Source organism: Takifugu rubripes, chromosome 15 (genome assembly GCF_901000725.2).
Source record: "Takifugu rubripes chromosome 15, fTakRub1.2, whole genome shotgun sequence".
Taxonomy (NCBI): Eukaryota; Metazoa; Chordata; class Actinopteri; order Tetraodontiformes; family Tetraodontidae; genus Takifugu; species Takifugu rubripes.
Genome location: NC_042299.1, coordinates 8,408,578 through 8,431,034, shown reverse-complemented (window position 1 = coordinate 8,431,034; position 22,457 = coordinate 8,408,578). Strand labels below are relative to the sequence as shown.

Below are 22,457 nucleotides of genomic sequence, written 5' to 3'. Positions count from 1 at the left end.
AGATGTCCAACCAAGTGTGGACACGACAGAAACCTCCTCCAGATGTGACTTAAACGGACAAACGCTACCAAATGGTTCAAAATCCAGCTTCAAATGCAGTTCAAATGTAGAAAACAGCTTTGGAGAGACAGACCGGTCTCGTCCTCACTGGCCGGGGTCAGGATCAGGGTGATCTGCTGCGTCTTTACAAACGCGCCTCCTCATTCAACACGTTCTTAAAACCAAAATACATCTCGATAGCAAACAAGTTCAGACGCCGTTTCAGAGCTGCCGGAGCCTCCGAGCTCAGCCGGCACTTCAAAAATCCAAAGTAAATCACCGACAGGGAGACGTTCTGAAGACGTCCACGTCGGAGAAGCACTTAAGAGACGGGACAATAGAGGGGAAACAAAACAAAAAGTGGAATCAAACATGCAGTTTGTGATCGTCCTCACGACAAGTTGCACTCTAGAAGACTAATGGTGTGTTCCTCTCATGGATCGTCTGCTTTTTGGTCAAATAAGGACAAATAAAGTCATGATGGAAGACATTTGGGCTTAGTTAATGTCCTGAAAACCAATTTAGCTGCATGATGATCACTATGCTGTTTCTGTTACGACCATTGTGTCTCGATTCGGGTTCTTAAATCATTTAAAATTCCATTAAATTTTGTTCATCTGGACTTAAAAAACACCCAACATATCAATGCCTTTTGAGGAAAAAGTGAACAGTCAGATTAAGTCCCAAAGTGGTTCTAGAGGACAGGTTTTGGGCTTCTTTGAGGTGAACCTGCACCTGTTGAACGTTCACCTGCCTGCCACGTGACCGCGGCGCCTCCGTGATGTCATGTCCTGTTACCTGTGTTTCCGTTTGTGTCTTTTTATTTGGGGAAATATTAATCCAAAACCCAACAAAAATTCTAATGACGATTAAAAACCTGGTGCGACCTGAGTGGCAGCTCGGTTCTGCTCCGAATCGCCTGAATCAAAGTTTCATAAACCAGTTTTCAGGGTAAAATGAGGAGGAGGAAGGCCGGGACTCTTCCTCCCGGTGCTCCCTCGGCTCTGGCCCGTCTGGAGGCTGCAGACGGTGTCGCTCATCTCCCGGTCTGACTTGATCGCGGCCGTGTGACATGAGACAGCCCCCTAGGTGTCTCACTTTCGTAATGTTTGTGCGTGCGGAGCGCAGCGCTGCGCGGCTGCGTTGACGTCAGCGCCGTGTTGATTTGCTAAGGCGAGAGAAGAAAGGAGTTAGTGCGTGCTGAGAGAGCGGGTACTGCGAACTGCCTTACTATGCTGTAGCCCCACTCCCCCCGACTCTTTACGGAATCGAAACGTGCAACTCTGGTGAGTACCGAACCGTGCGAGACGCGGCTGCAGGTTGGAGCCGCCGCTTTGTGCGCGTCTGCCGCCGTTTTCTCCACGCACTTTCATTCACCATGTGGATGTTTTGATGCATTTGCAGCGCCGGGAGGGGGGATATGGAGGGTCGTGCTGCGTGTCCCCGTTCAACCTCCCGCTGAAGTTAACACTAGCCACAACCAGAGTGTGACAGCCGCGTTGGACGTGCGCAGCGGAGCGCTGAATGGAAGCGGTGTTTACCTGCGCCCTTCCAACTTTACATTCACGCGTTTATTGTAGACATTTTAGGGGTTTTGACGTAAGCCCCCCTCCTCCCGGTCTGGTTTAGTATTCTGGGGATCGCAGCCAGAGGACGTGAGGTCTGGCTCTTCCACCGGGAGCCAGACAAAATATGACGCCGCGCCTCATGTCACTTTCCCGGAAAGAGAAATCGTATTTGCCCGAGCTGAGTCAAATTAAGAAAGACTCAGATTTTTTTTAAGGGGGGGGGGGTATTTTTGGTTTCTGGCCGTCCTTGAGATGAGGCGCACCAGTGTGGCTCTTTTAACCGTGATGACATCATGAGGAGGACCGTGGACACGGGTCTTTAACGTGGGCCAGCCGCGCTGATTGACAGGAAACCAAATGTTTGATTGAACTCCAATAATCAGCGGGCGGGTGAGGCTGGGAGCAGATGCGAGGGTTCATTGATTTGTCATCGACACCGTCTGATCGCTCCCTCTTTCACTCTCTCCTTGTGCTGTCCATCTTCCTCTCCTCGCAGCGTCGTTAATGACACGCAGCCAGTTTTTCTTTTTTTGTCATTCCGCCTGGAACAAACTCCACCTGCGCGCTGATTCTGCCGCTGTCTGTCTCTACTTTTCCTCTCGGATTGTCCCCTCGGACGCGTTTCGCGCAGGAATATTGGCGGCTGTGTCTTCTGGCCTCTGGACTGATGGTCGTGCGTTTGTGCCCTCTGGTTCCTGTCAGGATCCACATTGTCGTCCAGGCAGGAGAATCCCTGGATCCATGCGCGCTGCTCCGCATCCGGCTCGGCGCGCTGTAATTTGTCTGGCTCACGTTAACGCCGTCTAGACACGCACAGCTCGCTGCGCCTTCAGTCCCAAAGTCTGCCAACAGTTACTTTCCATTGTGTCCCGGCGATTCCACGGAGCGCTTCACGCATCGATCTGCTGGGACCAGAACTCGGAGCTCCAGGGTACCTATAATATATTTATGTCGCGTTTTTGGCTGCGTGACCTCCGCTGACCGACGGACGGAGCTCTGTGGCTTCATCGCGACACTCCTCTTCTAATCGATTTGGTTTAAAAAAAAAAAAAGTACGGAGTGTCCATTTTTATCAGCCTGTGTTTGTCACCTTCAAGCGTCTGTAGCTTTAGTTTCACACATCTGGGGATTACTGGTTGTCTCCCCTCAAACTCCAACTGGGCCTCAGATTTCCTATTTTCTCTCGTATTAGTGTCCACGCAAACTTTGTATTTATCTTTCGCCTTTAAATGAAACAGAAAAGGGGTTGAAATGAAGTTTCTGAAATTGTTTGAATGGAGGAAACGCGGAGCAGCCGAGTTCGAAAATGACCGCTGTAAATCGGGACATTGAAGAGGCCGAGTCGTTAAATATTTGGCGTATCCGAGCTTGCGGAGGATGCGGGTCAATTGAGGCACTTAGCCGCAGTCATTCACTCATCCATTCACTCGTTCACTCATGCTTGTGGAATATAGACTGTTGGTTTCATTGCGGCTGCAGAAACAGCGTCTGGGTGGAAGAATGGAGCATTTCTGCGGAACAGAGGCGTCCTGTTGCGGCTGAATGTGTAATATGAGGTGTTTTATTAGCAGCAGGGACACAGACGGTTTGGACCCAGAAGAATGTGAGCAGTCCTTCTGGTATTTGTTGGTTGTTTTTTGTTTTTTTTTGGTGCTTTGCCGCTGCAGCGTTGCTCTGTTTGTCTGCCCTCACCTCTTCCTGCTTCTCCCTCCATCCATTTCTGGCCACAGCTCTGCTCCCGTCTGTGATGCGAATACTGAGTAAGATGCTATTTAATTTCAGAAAAGGCTGCCGACGGCCTTTGTGAGCGGAGCATCAGCGAGAAATAAAAACTCTCAATTCGTACTTGTTTGGCCGCCTGTACTCCTGTCAGGCGGCCAATGAAGACACCGTTTTAAAGTGACATACGTGGGGCTGATTGGTATTCATGGTGAGCCTGCAAGACGCCTCACAAATTGTCTCCTCAGAAATATACAGTCAATACTCTCCACTGACTTTCTTTTTTAAATGAACAATGCGTGTGCGCAGTGGGCCGACTGTTTACCATCCCTGCAGGATGTTTTTGCAATCTGAAACTCCCGATTTCACACTCTCCATTTGCAGAATAAACAGCGGTATTCTTTTAAGTACATACATTTAGTTAATCTTCAGAACGTAACGGCTGAATGTGTGTTTTGCGGTTTGTGTCGGACTGGATTCACTGGTTTTGTTGGAACTGATTTATTTTTTCCTCTTGCTTTATTCTGTTTCTCCAGATTTCGTCGCGTTTCCAACGAGGGCTGAAGACACTGCTGATCGGGGAAGGCGAGCCTCATGAGTCGGCCTCGTGGATCACATCAAAGTCATGGATTTAAGTAAGATGGGTATGATCCAGCTCCAGAACCCCAACCACCCCACCGCCCTGCTGCACAAGGCCAACCAGATGCGCCTGGCCGGGACCCTCTGTGACGTGGTCATCATGGTGGACACGCAGGAGTTCCACGCTCACCGGACTGTGCTCGCCTGCACCAGCAAAATGTTTGAGATCCTGTTCCACCGCAGCAGCCAGCACTACACCCTGGACTTCCTCTCACCAAAGACCTTTCAGCAGATTTTGGAGTACGCTTACACTGCCACGCTCCAGGCCAAGGTGGAGGATCTAGATGACCTCCTGTATGCAGCAGAGATCCTGGAGATCGAGTACTTGGAAGAGCAATGTCTGAAGATCCTGGAGACCATCCAGTCCTCCGACGAGAACGAGGGGGAGGTCAACATCAACGACGGCAGCACGGAAGAGGACGATGAGCGCAAGGGCGTGAATGGAGCAAAGGCCTCCAAAAAACATTCCATGGAAAGCTCCTATCTGTCCAATACCCACAACTCGGTCATGACTGGCTCAGTGGACCAGAGTCCTTCTGTCTCCACCTCCTACAGTGTCTCCGCCCTCAGCCCCACCAAAGCCGCTGTGGACAGCCTGATGAGTATCGGACAGTCTCTGCTCCAGCAGGGCTTCGGCGGCGAGCAGCTGATTCACGGGAACTCCCACCACCTGATGACTGACATCAAGACTGAGATGATGCAGGTGGACATGGGCGGCAATGGCCACGACAGCTCCCCCAACATGGAGTCCAGCGCCTCCAGCAACGGAGAGCGCGGCGGGGAGGACAAAAACCGAGATGGCCCAGGAACGCCAACCAGGAGCAGTGTGATCACCAGCGCCCGCGAGCTCCATTACGTTCGGGACGACAGCATGGGTGACCACCCGGTGGACGTCAGCCAGATGGGATTGGAGGCGATGGCCGGGGTGACGGAGAAGCACCTGGCTTCGCTCTACTCACTTCCTATCAACCACAAATCGGACGCCATCCTGTCCATGCCGGCGTCCATGGCCTCCGCCCTGCCCATGTCCCCTGCCCTGGCTATGTCGATGGACTTCAGTGCCTACGGGGGGCTCCTGCCTCAGAGCTTCATCCAGAGGGAGTTCTTTAGTAAGCTGGGGGAGCTGGCGGGAGGCCTGAAGCCCGACGGCAGGAATCAGCACGAACGGTGTAACGTTTGTAACGCGGAGCTGCCCGATAACGAAGCTGTGGAGCAGCACAGGTAAGACGGCGTCCTCTCTTCTCGCTCTGCCTTGTTTCCGGTCGCTTCAGCCGTGTTGACTCTTCAGAGTTTTAAAAGCAGCAGTTCCTCAGATTAAGGCTAAATAACCTATTTACTGACGGTCGAGAGATGATCAAGGAATTCGACCAACAAAATAATTCAAACGTTCATCAAATCCTGCAGAAAGAGAAGGCCAGGGGGTCCAGAGCGTCGCTTGGAATTAATCGATTGCTCTGCGATGGTGCATTTTCCCGCAAAACAGCATCTGGTGGTTTTTAATATAAACAAAAACTAAAATGGAGAAAAAGTTGTCAATTTTCAGTAACACATAAAGGCTCCGGAGCCACGCCCCCTCCCCGGTGACCCATCGTGGCGGGGAGTTTGCTCCCTTTGTAATTCGGATTTTGACGTTCAGGCCTTCCGGAACCGGGTTCTGAGATGCGAGGGTGGAAGAAGGCAGCACAGCTCCGGCTTAATCATTCACGTGCGTTTTATGTCCTGGTTCCCTCTGTGAGTGGACGCTCTCCCGTACCTGCAGGTCAGCTTCTCGCCCTGCAATGTTTGCTCAGATCAATAAGAAAGCAGATTGGTTAAAGTTCACCTGAGGGCCTGGACCCTGTCCCCCAGCCCCTCCAGCCCTGCTATCTTGGTATGTGTGTGTGTCTAAGAGTTTCGGTGCGACAGCTTCAATGTCTCTCAGCTCGGTCTGCTCAGGCTCCTGAATATTCCAGATGATCTATCGTCACAAAGACACGTCTGCCTGCTTTTGAATTTTGCTCTTTTCATTCTGGAAGAAAACTTGTTCTCCTGTTCCGGGAATTCTTGGGTAGTTTTCCTGTAGCTGTTTGGTGTTTGCAGTAGTTTCCTGACGTGGACAGATCCGTGTGTTAGATTATCAAGTTTCCTGTTTCCTAGTGAGGAAGAACGACCTTTGCCAAAGGTGCTTCCATCCTTTATAATGCAAAAATGTTTAAAAGTTGGAATAAACTATGTTTCTGTGAAGGCTGCTGCTGCTAAAGAATGAGCTCAACTCTTCTTGAGAGAACTCTGGCTTGTGAAATGGTTGCCTGTGTTTCAAGAGGAATTTCATCAATTCACTCAAGCTGGGAAATCTGGTTTCAAAGGAGATTCCCAAACTGTTTCAGGCATTGATCTTGCTGCCGCGTCGCCTCGTAGCATGCTAATGGGTTAATTTAGACGTGTTGATACACTGACAGACACTGTTAATATTGGAGCTGCACAGTGAAGTGCAAAAATGAAGCATTGCATCATGAAAGAGCCGCTTTGCTGCGTGATAATTCAGCGCTCGTGTCCTCACGTTGCAATTATGGGTCATTTAAAGACGTATCGGCTTCATTCTCTCCCACTTTTTTTTTTTTTTTGTTCTTTGTGTACAGCCTGTCGAGCTCCTTTTATGAAGTGAATGCAAGATGTTTTATCTCGGATGAGTGGAGTCGCGTTCGCTCTGACTAATTGCACATCATTTCCCCGCCGCCACCGTGTCAGGGTCACCGCTGTCTCTGCAGCGAACAGCGCCTGGTTCTCATGGTGCACGCGGGTCAAGTCGAACACGCGTGGAATTGTTTCCACATGTGGTGCGGGTCGTTGGCGTGAGGCTTGTTTGTCCTACGTCGGAATTAACATGTCAGAAAGTAGCAGCTTCCTGTTTCAATTAAGCCGCCCTTTATATTTCGCTGTCCTGGATCATATCCTTAAGCCACGCCCACTTTACCGTGCATGTGATGAGTGGTGGTTCTGTTTTAACAGTTTAAAACTGAACAGATCTGTGACGTTTTACGTCTGTCCAGAGACTTTTAATCCGACCGCGGCGGCTTTCGCACGTTTGGAATGTTTTGTCCCGTTTCAACTAAGGTGGAATTGTTTGATGTGATGCCACCGCAGTCGGAGACGGACTTTAATTCTCAAGAATTCCATTTGGTCACAGCTCCCAGATCTTGTTTACCGGCTCGATGTTTGTTCAGCTCCCCATCTGTGCTGATAGCGTAGCATAATCAGCGTTTTCCCATCTGTTTCCCGTTAAATGTCGGCCCACCTGTCTGTAAAGGTCTTGAATGAAAGGCCACTTCATCCCCCCTCCCCACAAGGTACATCACAACTTTTCCCCACCTCCTGCCGACTGAAAAGACCGAGATTTATTCCTGAGAGGAAGCTCGGGGTGATTGCTGTTCCAGTCTCAGCCAGACAGGATTACAGCAATATTTTAGTAACCTCTGCACTGAGAAAATAATCAGCGGGGAAAGAGCCGGAGTGGTTATTGGGGGAACTAAATGCATGGAAGGGGCTAATTCTGCATCGGCGGGAAGGAAAAAAGCCCTTCTCTCTACTGTTTGGTATTCCAAACACAACATCCAATTCACAGGAACTAGCCTTGGGTTTATCTCTTTCACTTAATCGTCTATTCTCATGCAAATGAGCGACCCTCGCTGTAATGTACATCACACAAATGAAAAAGGAGCCCGTTTTAAAGGGGAGCGTTTGCAGCATATAGCTGTTAAACATTCCTGATAAGCATCAATCATTTAACTCCGTCTTTGTGTAACGCAGACGGGATTGTTTAACAGACGGAACCCCCCAGGAAAGGAAATCGGACGGCATCTCTCTTTTCTTCTCTCCAGCTCATGTTCTATTTATTGATTGAAATATTAGGGTTCAGGGTGGAAATACCCCCCCCCCCCCACACACACACACACACACACCTTCCTCCCAACACATCCAGGTCTCCCTCTTCTGTTCACTCTTCTTTTGTGGACCTGGGTCTGGGATGGTGCAGGAATACCCCTCCTCTGGGCCCCAGGTGTTTAAACAGAGGGCCCAGGACTGTTATCGGTGCATATCGGAGCGGCCCAGATAACCCCTGCCCCCCCTCCCCACTAAGAGCAGCACAGATAGAGCACAGATTGCGTTTGCTGCAGGTGATAACGACATATGCACACACTGTACATACTGTGCACTCGGTGTCGCAGGTGACACACACCGACGGCATCATCAACCATTAACCAGTGTTTTCCTGCTGCACGGTGATGCCAGGACAGCCGACGGCTCACTTCCTGTGACCTGCGCAGGCTGGGGTTTACAGGTTTGAAGGGTTCCTTCTCCAGCAGGCTGAGATATTTACAAAAATGTACATCTGAGCCTCTCGAGCGTGATCAGCTCTGTAGTCCAGGCCGCTTTTATTGCCAGAAGATGAGCTGCTGCTTCCCAGCTGGTTCTTCATGGAGGCTGAAGAATGCGTCTCTTGTGTTCAGGGATGGACAAAAGTCAAGCGGGTGGAATAAAGTCAGACCTGCGCCGCATTTCTCCGCTTCCAGACAACAAAGCGTCTATTACAGGCAGTGGATTAGCTTTTATTTGAAATTGCTCCGTGAGCCGGGCCGCTGTGATCGTCTGACGGCGCAAAAAGCTTCACCCGACCAAAAAAATAAAATGCCTCTCAAAGGAAAAGCTCCGGCAGCGTCGGCAGCATCATCCGTCTTTTTATCCTTCCAGGTGCTTTTTTCCCCCCCCTGACCTTATTGGAGGTTTGCTGTTTATTCGCGCCCCCGAGGAGCCGCCGCTGTTTTGAGCGGGCCGTTGTGATCGCCGCAGCCTCGGCTGCTGGCTGCGACCCAATTATAGACGGGCTTTAAAAGGCTGCGCCTGAACCGTAAAGATTTCCTCCGCCGTCTCTCTGATCTGGCATCTGGTCTCCGTCCTCCCCGTCAGGACATGGAGACATATCGATTAAAGACTTAACACACGTGGGGCTGCATCGTGTGGAGGGGGGGCTGCCTTTTTAAAAAAAAGAAAAATCATATTATATTGATGAAGTTGTATTTCTCCACAATAATAATGTCTATTCCTCAAAATTCAATTTAAAGGTATGACGACAATATTGTTTCTGTGAAAGCGGAAAGAAAAGAAAAAAATCTTGCCAGGCGTGTTTTGGATTAGTTTATCTGAGGCGTCCGATTTTGTCTTGATAAGATTTTCCAGCCGGTAACGAGGTGCATCGGCGCTGCACATAAAGTTCTTATTTATTTCATCCCTGGTCATATATCCGGTTCTGTTTGCTAATAACGGTAAATAATAGATTACCGGCCCAGAAACACAAATACTACCTGAAAGTAATTCCACCTTGGCTCCTATTTCTACACGTTGTTTATTACAGTGGTGCGAAGATCTAATCGGCTGCCTGATTAGATCAGGGGGCAGGTGGGCGGGGCTTATGCCGTTAACGTTAGCAGCTTGCGCTGGTGCGAGCAGCTGGTCCCATGTGGCTACCAGCTCCCTCGCCTGATGCAGCCTGGCAGAGAAAGTGGCACACTGAGGCCCCCTCTTTTGTCCCTGCGGAGGCTGTGCGGTCTGCAGTGCTGGACGCCCCCCTCGCGTGTGTCTGTGGGGGCCGAAATTAAAGGCAGGTGACATGCAAATGTGCTGTCAGTTTTAACTTTCATGGTGGCGGAGACTTCACCGATGCCTCTCAGGCCGATTTAAGCAAACCATCGTTTATCTTTGTGTCACGTGTTACCTGAAACCGACACATTCTAATGTTGCCTCCTGCGTTTTGCTAAAGAATGCTAGCGTGTTCCGATTTGTTGCTATAGCTTGATGTTACACACCGTTTATTTATCTCAAAAGCATGAAAGCTGCCAGTTTGTGTGTGTATTCCTGAGGACGGTGCTGCCGCTAAAGGTGTTTATCTGTGTTCTTTGTTCCTTTATCAAAGCTTTATTAGACTGGGTGAACTCTGTTCAACTGTATTAAAGTGCATGTGTCATTGTCAACTTTCCCATTGAAACAGGAAAAAGTCAACAGATTTAGTGCGATGTGGCTTTAAAGGTGAGTGGGTTTTAGTTCTACTTCATGGATCCCTGCCTCTGTTCTGCTGGGCCTGAACATGAAGGGTTCTAATCCCATCAATATCCCATTAGCATCCCCTCTCCAGGTCCCACCACATGAAAGTAGATGTGTCGCTTCCCCCTCTCTGATTCTATTGCTGCGGCGGACTGAAGGGAGGATGGCCACAATGAGTAAATGTGCTAATGCCAAAGGGCCATCCTGTGTGCGTGTGCGTGTGTGTGAATATGTGTGTGTGACTGTAAGCTGCCGCTGCCACCTCAGAGGCCCCCACTGCCTCTCTGGGAAGTATCAAACTGGAGCCCTCTGTGGGCTCCAGCTAGAGCTTCTAATTAGCCTCTTTGTTGCCACTTGAATGGTTTGCCAGAGATTGGCAAGAGGCCCCGGTGGAGTGACACCAGCACGCTCAGACGTTGGTCGTAAAAATGATCCCCCTCCGTTGCCCCATCACCTGTCAAAGGGTGCTCTCAGGTGGGGAATCTGGGGCCAAATCAGCTCCATGTTAGCTTTTAATCTGCCTCTGCTGAGCCTGAGGAACCGTGTTTGCTGAACAGGTAGATGCTGTGTTAGCGCTGGGTGCTAACAGGTAAATAAAAAATGACAAAATAAATATAAATAATTTCCCTACACGGCGAATGACCTCCACGCTTGGTGAAATTCCATCTTGCCGTGACATTCAGATCTCGGGGACCTTGATGCGATCACCGTGGTGGGGTTCAAGCAACGACCAGCACTTTCAAAGCTGCTCTGTAAATCCTGCAGGGATCGGTTGGGTAAATCATGGCATAAAGCTTAAAACCATAATTGATTTATGTATTTGCTGACCAGAGACGCCTGGAGAGATTAGAGGACACACGGAGCTGACGATGGATAGCCCTCCCATTTCTCTCTCTCTGTATCTCTATGTCTCTCCCTCTTTCTCTCTCTCTCCCCCTCTGTCGCTCTCTCTCTCCCTGCTAAAACTGGCGGCAGGGTTTAGGGGAGTATTTCATATATTGCAGTAAATTAAGGACAAATGATCTCTTATCTTGGATTAATTCATTGACCCATCATTTGGTTGCTGTGTGCAGTTCTCCTCGGTGGCAGCAGGTCACACGCGTCTGAGTGTATTTCTCAGAATAAAGAGCTTTTAAGTCAACCACCGCTTCATATGGCAGATAAAATCTAATTTTCACGAGAGGCTAACCTGAGCTGCGGCGTCGTGTGAACGCTGAGCTGGGAACTTATTGGCTGCGTCGACCTTGTGCTTTGCCTGATTTACACTCAGACAACAGTCGTAACAGCCATGAATTTTCCCCACGTTCACGTCATGAATCCTCTTGTTGTTCTCTGCACGCCTGTCGACCGTCTCCAAGGTCTCCCTTGACCCCTCCCACATTGTTTTCTGTTGGTCTGTTTTTCCCTGAAAAGAGAAGAGTGGGACTGTAAGGGGGGGGGGGGGGAAGTCATTCCATTTCCTGGACTGATCGCTGAAGCGGGTGGTTCTGACATGTCATGACTCAAACGGCATCATTTCTGCCACTTCTGTCTCGCCGCTCGCCTTACAAATGATGCTGTAGGCTGTGGCCGCGTGCTATTAAGCGCGCTATAAAGCAGGATGGGGTTTTATCCCCCTGGCGTCTTCAGCAACGTCCCCTCCCTGATCTCGCCTTTCAGTTAAAGAAAAGCACATTTTCCCTCTGATGGTTCAGTCCGTGCGCCGTCCTCTTTACTCGTCTTTTATTGCCTCCTGTGACTGTTGGTGTGAGGCGGCGGGCTGCAGCTTCGCTAACAGGTGTTTGGCTGCTTATCGCTCCCGTCTGCAGCCTTATCTGCAGCCCTCAGCTTCCTGCATCCTGCCGCTGCTGCTGCTGCCGCTGCCGCCTCACGCCGAGGATATATTTCACTTAGCCTCCGACCCCGAGCCTTCCTCCGTCTCTCGGTGACCCAGAACAACCTCACTTTCTTTATCTCCCCGTCATTATTTCCAAAGAAAAAGTTTAGACTGTTTGAAACGTGAAAACGTGTGATTGCGGCCTCCTTTACAGTCTGATGCCGATGTCTGAATAAAGCTGGGGCATGGTTGTGTTTACCACTCTGTTACCATGGTTTCCACCCTGTTGCAGCCACTCTGTAAATGTTTGGGGAATGACAGCCGACTGATTTTGAAAGTGGGCTATTTTCGCGTGGAATGTCGGCGGCGTCTGGAAATGTATTCAGATTTGGATGCGAACCAACGATAGCGTCCATCAGTCGGCAAAACCTCTCGGTTCCATGGGTTTCCCATCATGCAATGGGCAATCATGGCTGGTGGCTTCTGTAGAACCAACCGGACGGTCCCTTGAACCTCGCAGATATCGGCTCCATCGGTACAAAAACCAAGAGTTTCCAACTTCAGTTGATTGGATCGCAGATACAGTGGGACCTCGCTCTGATAAAGCTATAGGCCGGGCTCCCAGGGGCCCCCACAGAAATAATAATAATAATAATAATGATCCATAAATGATCTGTATTCCGTGATTACCCTTAAGGTTTAGCTCCACCTTCACATTCCCTCCATCCTCAAGTCTCACGCGGGGACAAAGGCTAAAGTGTCTGAGGGACGGAGTTGGGATGCTCGTTTGGAGGGGGTTGACCCCCTCAGAGGGCCCAACGGGGGCCCTTCTTTCTCTCCTTTTTTTCCTTTTTTTCTAATCCCCATTCTGAGTGGGCACAGAGGGGCGAGAGCCCACAAACTAACACCCATGAGAGGCCCTATTGTGAGGGGTGGGCTCTGTTACAGTAGGGTGGATGCAGGGGTCTCAGGCCCAGATAAACGCCGGGGTCACTCGGTATTTACAGTAGGCTCTTTCATGGCCCCAGTGAAACAGGAGCCTGTGGTAGAGGTGGGGGTGGCAGGGGGGCTTCGGTGGGACGACCACTGTTTGTGCTCAGCCAGGCCTCCACTATAGGTCAAAGAGCACGGGGGGGGATGGGCCGCAGGGGTTACAGACCTGACTTTTGTCTCTGTGATGGGGGTGGAAGAGAGAAAAGGTGGTGGAGCTTTAGAGGGAAATGGCGGCGGTGAGGACTTCCACACTGTGGACTGAACATCAGGAGGACAAAAACAGGACGGACCTGCTTCTGCTGGGGGAAATTGGACAAAATTCCTTCTGCTGAAATTAAAGTAGCAACCTGGAGTAAAGAGTAAACAAATGACAGCACATGGATAACTGGCCTGACACAAATGTGTCTTAATTTGATTTTTAAAAAATTCATTTAATTCTGCACAGTTACATAATTAAGAGTCCTGCTTTCATCGATCATTTTCACACTTGTACTGATCAGATAAGATTAACATTCCACATCTGGAATCGGGGATTTGTTTATTTTTTTGTCACGCAAATGCTCGTTTTAATCTGTCTGGATGAAACTGAAGGGCATTTTTAAACATCTGCTGCCGTTTGTGGTTGCAGTTTTTCCAGGTTTTTCCGGTCTGATTCAGGGAAAACTGAAAGTCGTGCAGAATGAGTCGCGTGTGCAGCTCGGCTGCATTGTCCTGAAGTGACTCGGTGACCTACATAAGCTTCACTCGGAGGCTAACGGAGGAGAGGGAAGCGGCCTCAGATTAGGTCATCTTCATTCACATGACACCGCAAACAAAAGCCCACCTTTAGCGCGTGCGCTGCTGCCATTTATTAATCCTAATCTGGGGCCATTCGTCGGCTCCCGTCCCACCGTCTAAGAAACGTGAAGTTGCCAAACGCCAGAACTGATCCCATCTGCCAGAAACCATAATCTAGATATAATCTGAGCTCGGAGGGAAAAGCCAGCAGAGACGTACAATAAGGACAGAAGCCTTTCAGGCCTCAACGGCTTTTTTATTTTTACTGGGACAATGACGGGCGAGGTTAAAGGTCGCCAGGCGAGGACTTTACACACGAAGCAGGACGTGGTGGGGGTGTGTAGGAGTTGGGTTTGATCCCCCCCCCCCCATTGTCCTAAGAAAACACAAAAGCTGCTGTCAAACTCTGGTGGTCAGCTCTTCGGCCAAACCTCCTCGAACGGCTTTGTCCAAAACCTCACAGGACATTGACACACAATCTGGTTTTGACATTCACTCCGCAGGAATTGTTTTAATTCAGCATTTGCTGGTATGTTTAAGCGTATGTAAATTAGTATTTACGACACTATTTTAGATGAGAACTTTTACTTTTTTTAGTTTTTAAGCTATTTTCATGCCTGAGGCAGCTGTTGAAACTATTAAAGCTCTAATTCCGATGTGAATTGATCATCATTTAGAGTGACGTGTGGAAACGTGCAGTTTAAAGGGATGGGGAATGTTAGTCGAGGACTTCTGCCGTCTTTGCTGCTCATGTCTCCTGACAACAGTTCAGCACAGACTTTCTGTTTAAATTACAACTAAAAACTAAGAAATGACAAGACAAAGACTGAAAACTGCATCAGGAACTGGAGCCGCGGCGAGTCGACGGGATGGTTTTCCACCGCTGAATGTCGCCTTCCTGTCGCCTGAATGTCCCCGATGTTTTTGTTGAAATGCCTTGAAGGTTTAGAGACACAAAGCGGAGCTCCCCAAACCTGCCCCGTGGCCTCCTTTTCAAGTCCGCTGTCCAAGGTTCTGGTCATCACTCGCGTAGATCTTTGCCTCAGCATCTCAGTCCGGGCGGAAAATCAAAAAATTTCAAATTTAGAAAAATATAAATGAACTGTTGCTCTTTTTTGTTTTATTTTCTGAAAAACAGCTTTTATATGTGCCAAGATCACCACCACCATGACATTTTACCACGCCGTGCTAGCGACTGCCAACTTTAGCAGGGGGCGCGGCCTGCCCGGGTCTCCCAGGAGTCTGTGGGCTCGGGCCGGTACAATCTCTGAGGTCAGTGGCCAAGGTCCAGCTTTCACATGGCCCTGGGGTCCTGACCCCCACCCCTGCCGGTCATACTGGCTCCCCCTTCCTCCCAGTGAGGACCGAAGCCCTTTGAGCTGAGTCCTCGGCCCCCTGCTGAGCGCGCCCCTTCAGCACATTAATAGTGGCACTGGAACTAATTGGCCAACCTTAGATGTGCTTGAGACCCAGATTGCCTCAGCTGCCAGTGCACCACAAACCCCCAACACTCCACCCAAACACGAGCAACCCCCTGAAAAGAATCGGAGCAGAGTTGCTGGTTCTAAAACTGCTCTGTCTTCAGGGTTTCCCGTATTTCTTTGTTACTGTAAAAGCTTGTTGTGGAAACACGGCCCTCCCTTTTCTTTCCCAGCGTTTTCCATCCCGCCATTCAGCGCTGGCACTGGTTTCGCCTTTATTCCCACTAGACGACGGGCGGGAACGCGCTCTTTACCTTGCGCCTTTTGCCGAAAAGCTTCCCCGCGCGAACCAGCCGCCGCCATTTTGTTGCGCTCCCCGTCAGGTGCCAGATGAACCTTTTGTATTCGGCGCACGTTTCCGAGATCCGTCCCATCGCCGAAAAATATTTGCCTTTAAGGCTGGCGCTTTGAATTGTGGGTGTAAAGTGGCGTCTAGCACCAGACTGTTGCTGTTCACACGGTCACGTCTGCCGTCGCCTCGGCTGCATTCTGCAGCGCCGAGTTCAAAGAGACACTTAAAAAAAATAAAAGAGGGAAGCCGACTCGGAGGCGTTTTATGATTTTATTGGTTGAGAGGAAGCATTGTTGGGAAGGTGTTGCACCTTTATCGGAGCTCTGTCTGTCCTCTGCACCTCTGCCAGCGTCCACACATCCTTTTTATTTTCCTTCTTCCAGGTTTAGCTGCTCGGATGGTGAAATGGCACAAAAGTGAGTGTACTGTGTAAATAAAAACAATAAATCCCATCATAAAGACCTAGCTTCACTTTGTTGCTGTGGAAACGAAGCGGTTTCCGGGTTAAAATGGAGCTCCTGTTGAAGGAGGCACATTTGTGTGGAAGCAGTTGAATGTAAAATAGCTTCATATCTGAAGTTTAGCCCAGCAGTTGTTCTTTTCCCACTCTCCCCCATTTGCCCTCATCCATAAATGTTCAACCTGCATCTCTCGGACTGACCTGGGCCGTCCTGCTAAAACTCATAATTGACCAAGTTGAAGTTCAGAAAATATCTGCTTCACTTTCGCTTCTGCATCGTGATAAATGAAGAAAATGTGTTGGTTTGGTTGGAAATATTCCAGCCCAACTTTATCATCACCATGATTAATCAATAATTGATCAAGAATAATTGATTAAACTCTTAATTGCATTTATTTGTGGTGGGATTTTCCTTTTTTCCCCTTGCTGTATTTATGATTGTGCTCTCTTGGTGTGGTAACGGCAGAGACGTTGGCCGGAGGACGCGTTAAACCCACACAGGCTGAAGGATCGTTTAGCGCCTGCACCAGCAGCACGCCGCTCCGTGAGAATGTCCCTCAAAGGAGCAATGGCTCCAGATTATTAGGCCGCAGAGCCAAACACATTGTCAGATTAGGTGTGATCCAATGTTCAGGCCACAATGCGAGCAGGAAAAGTTCACGGCGCTCAGCTTCTCTTTTCCAGTAGCCGCGGCTGAGCTTTTGAACTTCTCTCTTCAAAGGAGGCCATTTTTGTCGGCGTGGACGGAACCAAAGTAGCGTCTTTACGTCTCGAGTAAATTCTAAACCTCAGGAATAATTCACTTGACTTTTTGATTTAATGAAATGGGCAAAATCTTGGACCTCTTTTTTTATTTATTCAGAGAGCTCCTTTCCTCCATCGCTGTCTTCACTTGTTTGAATGATTGAATCAACGTCGGCTCCATCTGTCAAAATGGGGTTTCTCCTAGTGTCTCCTTGTTTTTTTTCCCAGCGCAGCGGGAGCGCTGTGGCCAGCCCTCCTGATAATCCCGAGCTGACAGATGTGGCCAACAAGTCTTACAGCCTTGATAAGAGAATGAACTTTATCCTCTTGTGCCAACAATGCGGTGATGCAGCTCTGCTCTGCTATTATACGGTAAACATCCTGGACACCGTGCGCCAGCACTGATCACATGACCTGCCACAGATGTGCCCGTTCCCTCGGTGTGTTTGTGCTGATGTGTACAGCGTGCGCTTATCTCCCGCTGAACTCCGGATCCGTGAATCGGGAATTGTGCTCATTTCCAACCGCTTTATACCAAATCGCTCATGAATCAAGCGTTCAGAAGCCCGATCGCTGTCGCGCTGGTTTCTCTGGGCGTTCTGGTCATGTTTAGGAAGGGTCGGGTGATATTTGCTGCTTTGAAACTGGACGTGCTGGGAATCCTGCACTCGGTACGTGCGCAGTTTAATTGAGACATGCTGAAGATTTTCCAACGGGTTTACATGCAATGGAGAAAATCGAATAAGTGACAGGAACACGTCCTCCTCCTCAACACTAGGTGGCGATAGGCGTCTCTTCAGGGGGTTAATCTATTACGTCGCATGATTAAAAACTGGAATTGGCTAGCAGACCAGCAGTTCGGACAACAGGAAGACGGATGATCGTGCAGCTTTGGTCATCTTGTGCGTAATTAAGGCCTGTACATGTCGGAGAAAGTCGATTTCCAATCGGGGTGTCTTAGTCAGATAAGGAGAGCACTGATATTAATCGCTGCTGTCCGGTTATAGTCAGATTAAGGCATTCATTTGTCTTTTCCCACTGTCTGCCGTCTCCCTCTATGTAAAAGTAGTTCTGCTTGTCTAAAACAGTCTGATGCAGATTTCAGGCAAATGCCACGAAGCGTCCTGCCCTCCGTCCCGGCTGTAACTGACCCAGACCCTCACCCCGACCTTCACCTACGTAACTGGATCTGATAGGAACGCCAGCCCAAAACATTCTGAAAGTCCAAAACCTAAATAGAAATTCCTGATTTTGACGCGCACTGAGGTTAGGGTTAGATATTTTTCAACTCTGGCTCCCGGAAGAAGCTGCCGATAGAGGACGTCTCTCCACAGATTATCTGTGTCCAGGCCCACTGGTGCAAAAGGAGAAGCAACGTATGACCTTCAGTCTTCTCGTCACGTTTTCACGGGTCTGCTGCAGCCTTCTGCAGCGTGTGAGAATATTAATGTTGCTTCTTTATTAGCTGCTCATTTTCTATTTTCTGATTACGACAGGGTGGGGAGGAGAGTGAACGCTTCCTTAATCACGACGCTAGCTGGAGTCGTCCTTGTCACGTGTGAAGTGGCCGTAGGTGTTCAGGCAGTGCTTTAACAGTCAGAAATATGTGATAGGAGCATAAAAGCATCTCTTTGTGAGAAATATTTTTTTTTTTTTGTAACAGGCATAAAAGGATTAGGTTTTAAAATCACCTTGACTGCCATCTATTGAACTCACACTCTGTGTGGGAGAAAAAAAGACCTGGAACAATGTTAAATTCAATGTTTATCTGAGTGCCAAGTTACAGGGATGACAGAGAGAAGTGTAACGAGTTCTGCACTCGCCGCTTTGGGAAGAGAAAATCCGCCTCCTTCACCTCTTTTCAACCAAATGAAAGTGTCAGAAGCGTCCACTGGAGTGGGTGAGCGCCTCTCCTTGGACCGTACTCTCGGTGAAGTGGAGCACACGTCACTAAAAGACAATGACAGTAAATTCACTTATTTACGTTCGTGCTGCTTTTTCACCACAAAATGAACACTTTTACCGATGTGAAGGGCTAATGCTAGCGTGCCACGTGAAAGTGTGAAGGGATTACTCTCCATCGGAGGACGAAGTGGTTTTACTGGGCAAAGCAAAAGTTCTGTGACTGCATCCAGTCTTTTCACTAACAGCAATGAGCAGTTTTGGGGTTTGTCTGTCTGTCTCTATCTCTCCCTATTTACTGTCTATCTGTCTATCTCTCTATATCTCTTCATCTATCTGTCTATCTCTCCACATCTATATCTGTTTATCTCTATCTAGTTGATTCAAAGTGTGTGTGTGGTGCTACTTCCTGCAGTAACTCTGCAGCATTTGCAGTATTTTGTACATATTCAGCATGTGATGAAATGGACTCGGGCTCAATGAGGAAGTGATCACGCACATGAGTCTATTTTACTCTTCGTCACTGGGTTTACTGGAGTGCACTGGGCAGCCAATGAAGGAACTGGAAGTCAGCCGGTGTGTGGTGACTTGTCTGCTGAGCGTGATAAAGATTTCGTGGTAAAAATATGAGTTTGGGTTTGGAACTGGCAGTTAAAGACTAAAGTGAAGGAAAATGCCGCCAGTTTGAGACGGTTGAAGAACTACTTGCCAAATAGGGCCAATTACTGCTGACAGCTTTTAAACAGAAACTCTGCTGTTGTCACGTTTTATCAGCTCACTTTTAGATTTTCCTCCTCTCATCCAGGCCGACGCTGGTTCTTTTCCCACCGTGCTTTCACTTCGACGCAAACTTCTTCATTAAATCACCGCGGCGTCTCTGCAATAAAGCACTTAAACAATTTATCCCAAAGAAGGAAACTTACCTGGACAAACATTCTGAACAACCGTTTCATAAACTCACTCATTTGCAGTAATTCAGTGTTTTGACTCGAGATTAACTTGTCAGAGCTGAACAGCCAGTAAGATTACAGAATGTTGGAGTGGGAGGAGTCTAAGCAGACAACTACCCAACAGGTCTGACCCTGTTACCACCTGTTCTCTAGCTGCACCAGCTCGTCCTTTAAAACACACACACACACACACACACATGCGCGCTCGCTGTAGATTGACATGTGTGGAATTGATGCCTCTGTCGATGCCATTGTCTTGGACCCTGTGTCGTTTCCCTGCTCACACAAAGGTCATTCATCATGACAGCATAAAGCTCCAGCCATTAGCAGTTGATGAATGACCTGGCCTACCGGTCAAGCCTTGACCTCTCCCTTCCCCCCCCCCCCCCCCCCGTAGGTGGGGTAATCCACTCCTTTCTGAGCCACGACATTCCAGTTGTTCAGGCTTTACTGTATCTATTTGCCTAGTGAAGTGCAAGCACACACGCACATGCACACGCACACGCACATGCACATGCACACAGGATGCTTTCAGACCTTATCTCTGCTGCTTTTAGGACAGCTGCTGAGTGCAAGCAGCTGACCCCTGACCCCCTCAGCCACACCGGTATGACCAGCAGCATAAGCCCAACCCCGTCCATAAATTCCAGCACTGCACTACTTTGTTGTCCGTCGGCTCATTTCTGAAACGTCCGCTTCAAACACATCAGGAACCGTCCGTTTTGTACTGCTGTGTCCTTCCATCTAAGATCTCCTGGGAGGTCGTTTGAATCTTGGGTCGATCTTTTTATTCCAGTTCTCTTGGACATTTTGTTCCCTAGAGGGCGCTCTACACTCTCCTGCCTGAATAGAACACGTAGGACACACGACGAGCGGCAACGCTACCGGAACATCAGAAAGTTGGTTATAGTCGGAACATGTTAAAACCATCCGAGATGATTAAACTTTAGCTATTTCAGATTGATACCCTTGCTCAGTCTTTGTACACAGGATTTTTCGTTTTCACAGTTCTTCCCTGTGACAGTATTTTAATAGTTGAAACAGATTTTAGGGGGGGTCTCAAAACCCGGATGATGAAGCTCAGCCCGTCTCGATTGCCCTCCTGCACCTCGGTGCAGAGGAAATTTGCCGTGTGCCAAATGAAATTGAAATCAGCTTGTGTGTTAAGCGGAGAGCAGCAGGGAAGAGAGGCCCGGCAAACTGCACTTGACCGCTCTTGACAATCGCGGCTGCTCCCGCAAATGCACATCGATTAATTAATTAGAATCCCTTATTAGCAAATTGACTGTCTTTGCTGATTATAAAACTGGGTTTCTCTATTAGCCGCTGCTGCCGCCGCCTCCACTAGCGCGTTCCTGTACGTGTAGATTACATCTCAGTGTTTGATTAATTTATCATCATCAATGGCTGGATGTCTAAAACATGTGAAAGCTGTTTATTTCACTGCTAAAGATCAGTGCTACAGTGTCAAACTGGACACGTGAAAAATTCTGGACGATGGCAGGGAGGGAACCGATCAGCAGTTTCTGCGTTCAATTATGGCCACTAGGGGGCGTCGTTTCTTTAAAAAAATATTGATTTCAAGTCGTATATTTCTATTCCCATGCATCGGTAATTCAGGAATGTTCACAAAGTTGTGTAGTCCTCTGATGTTCGCCAGGCCTGGTCTGCTTTTAACAAATCTAATTCCACAAGAAAATGTGCGGGATTTTACAGGCCAGATGTTTCACAATCGTGAGACGAAGCTCTCGCACGAATTATTGAATTAATGAAATGCGGAGAGTCACTTGCCTATTCATTCTGGAGTCATGTGATGATTTCAGATGGTGATAAATGAGGACACAGTCGTCTCATTGAGCCCACGGCTGACATCTGCATTCTTGCATCCCCTTACAGCAACGCTGAGCCACCCTGAGCTGGGGATGATGGGTATCGGCGTGAGTGTGGGACGGCGACTGACCGTCGGACCACACGGGCCAGCCTCTGTAGGTCCATTGTGGCCCCTGGCTTTGTCCAGATGGTTCACATACCTTCAGTCGTGCTCTGGGGGGAGGAATGTGCTCCCTCAGGACAGTTCCTGACCCTGGAAACATAAACATCCATCCCAACCCCCCCTTCCACACCTAAAATCCCTCCAATTCTATCAGTACCGATGATGAGACTTTAATGAGAAGAAAATGCTCAGAAAAATGTCCCACCTCTTAAAAAGGGAGGTTTTGGACACGTTTGGGCAGAATTATGGTCAGTCACATGATGCAGTGGAATCACAGCCTGACTAATTACCTTGTAAAATGCTTCCATTTAAAACTCAGCTGTACCACAACGGCATCGGAAAGCGTTCTTCCAAACAAGAGCTGGAACGCGGTGTTCCTGCTGTGGCGTAAACAGCGGTCGTCACGGACAGATTTTCTTGTAAAAATGTGGATATTTATATTTTTGCTATCATTCTGCAGATGCTAGAAAATTCCACACGCATGAGTTCACCCCGACCGACCGATGCTGCTCTCCGTCTTCTCTCCCAGTTCGGATCAGCCGTGTCCGTGCGAGCGAGGGAGCAGATATGTGTGGTTAAGATGAAAACAAATTTGGCAGCGATTTCACGAGCACGAAGCTCCCGTCACAGCTGCAGTGAAAAACCCTTTATAGTTCGTCATTCCCGCACTTTGGAATTCAGCCACTACCCTCTCTCCGGAGCTCGGAAAACAGGCTTTGGAAGCGGTGGCCGGAATATATCCGGCCTGTTTTGCCGGCTGTTGGGTGCAGTTTTAAGTTGGAGGTGCAGTGATAAGAGGCGCGGTTGGCACGGTTGGCACGGTTGCACGGAGACAAAAGCAAACATCATGGCGCTGCACCTCCAAAGGCACTGGAGCCGGAATGATGGTTCCTGCGGTCGTCTGAGAACTCTTGATTCGCTGAATCCTGCAGCTAGCTAGCGTGGTCCTCAAGCATCATTTCTGTGGTAGTTTCCCACGTCAGGAAACTTGTGACTGTCCGGAATTATT

The 22,457-nt window shown here is 48.9% G+C and overlaps 1 protein-coding gene and 2 long non-coding RNA genes across 7 annotated transcripts in view; 1 reads left to right on the top strand and 2 right to left on the bottom strand.

Annotated features, from left to right (window-relative positions):
• Nucleotides 1-501: 501 nt before the first annotated feature.
• On the bottom strand, nt 502-2,283 carry LOC115252583 (uncharacterized). The gene is made up of 2 exons (XR_003890920.1): nt 2,166-2,283; nt 502-1,207 (listed from the first exon to the last, which is right to left on the bottom strand). It is a non-coding gene; the product is annotated as an uncharacterized lncRNA (long non-coding RNA).
• Nucleotides 1,202-22,457, top strand: part of zbtb16a (zinc finger and BTB domain containing 16a) — a 75,097-nt gene continuing 53,841 nt past the window's right edge. Inside the window, exons 1-2 of one of the 4 annotated variants that reach the window (XM_029847929.1) lie at nt 1,202-1,325; nt 3,863-5,186. In XM_029847929.1, coding sequence (XP_029703789.1) covers nt 3,952-5,186 — 1,235 coding nt within the window. In that variant the 5' untranslated portion in view covers nt 1,202-1,325; nt 3,863-3,951. Of the gene's footprint in view, nt 1,326-1,356; nt 1,998-2,050; nt 2,539-2,651; nt 3,538-3,862; nt 5,187-22,457 lie in introns of those variants that run through there. The other 3 variants (XM_029847933.1, XM_029847930.1, XM_029847932.1) reach the window with 3 other exon arrangements.
• On the bottom strand, nt 18,355-19,547 carry LOC105417461 (uncharacterized). 2 transcript variants are annotated; one of them, XR_003890919.1, is made up of 3 exons: nt 19,467-19,547; nt 19,285-19,382; nt 18,355-18,553 (listed from the first exon to the last, which is right to left on the bottom strand). It is a non-coding gene; the product is annotated as an uncharacterized lncRNA (long non-coding RNA). The 2 variants fall into 2 exon arrangements; XR_965121.2 differs by having other exon boundaries at nt 19,285-19,472.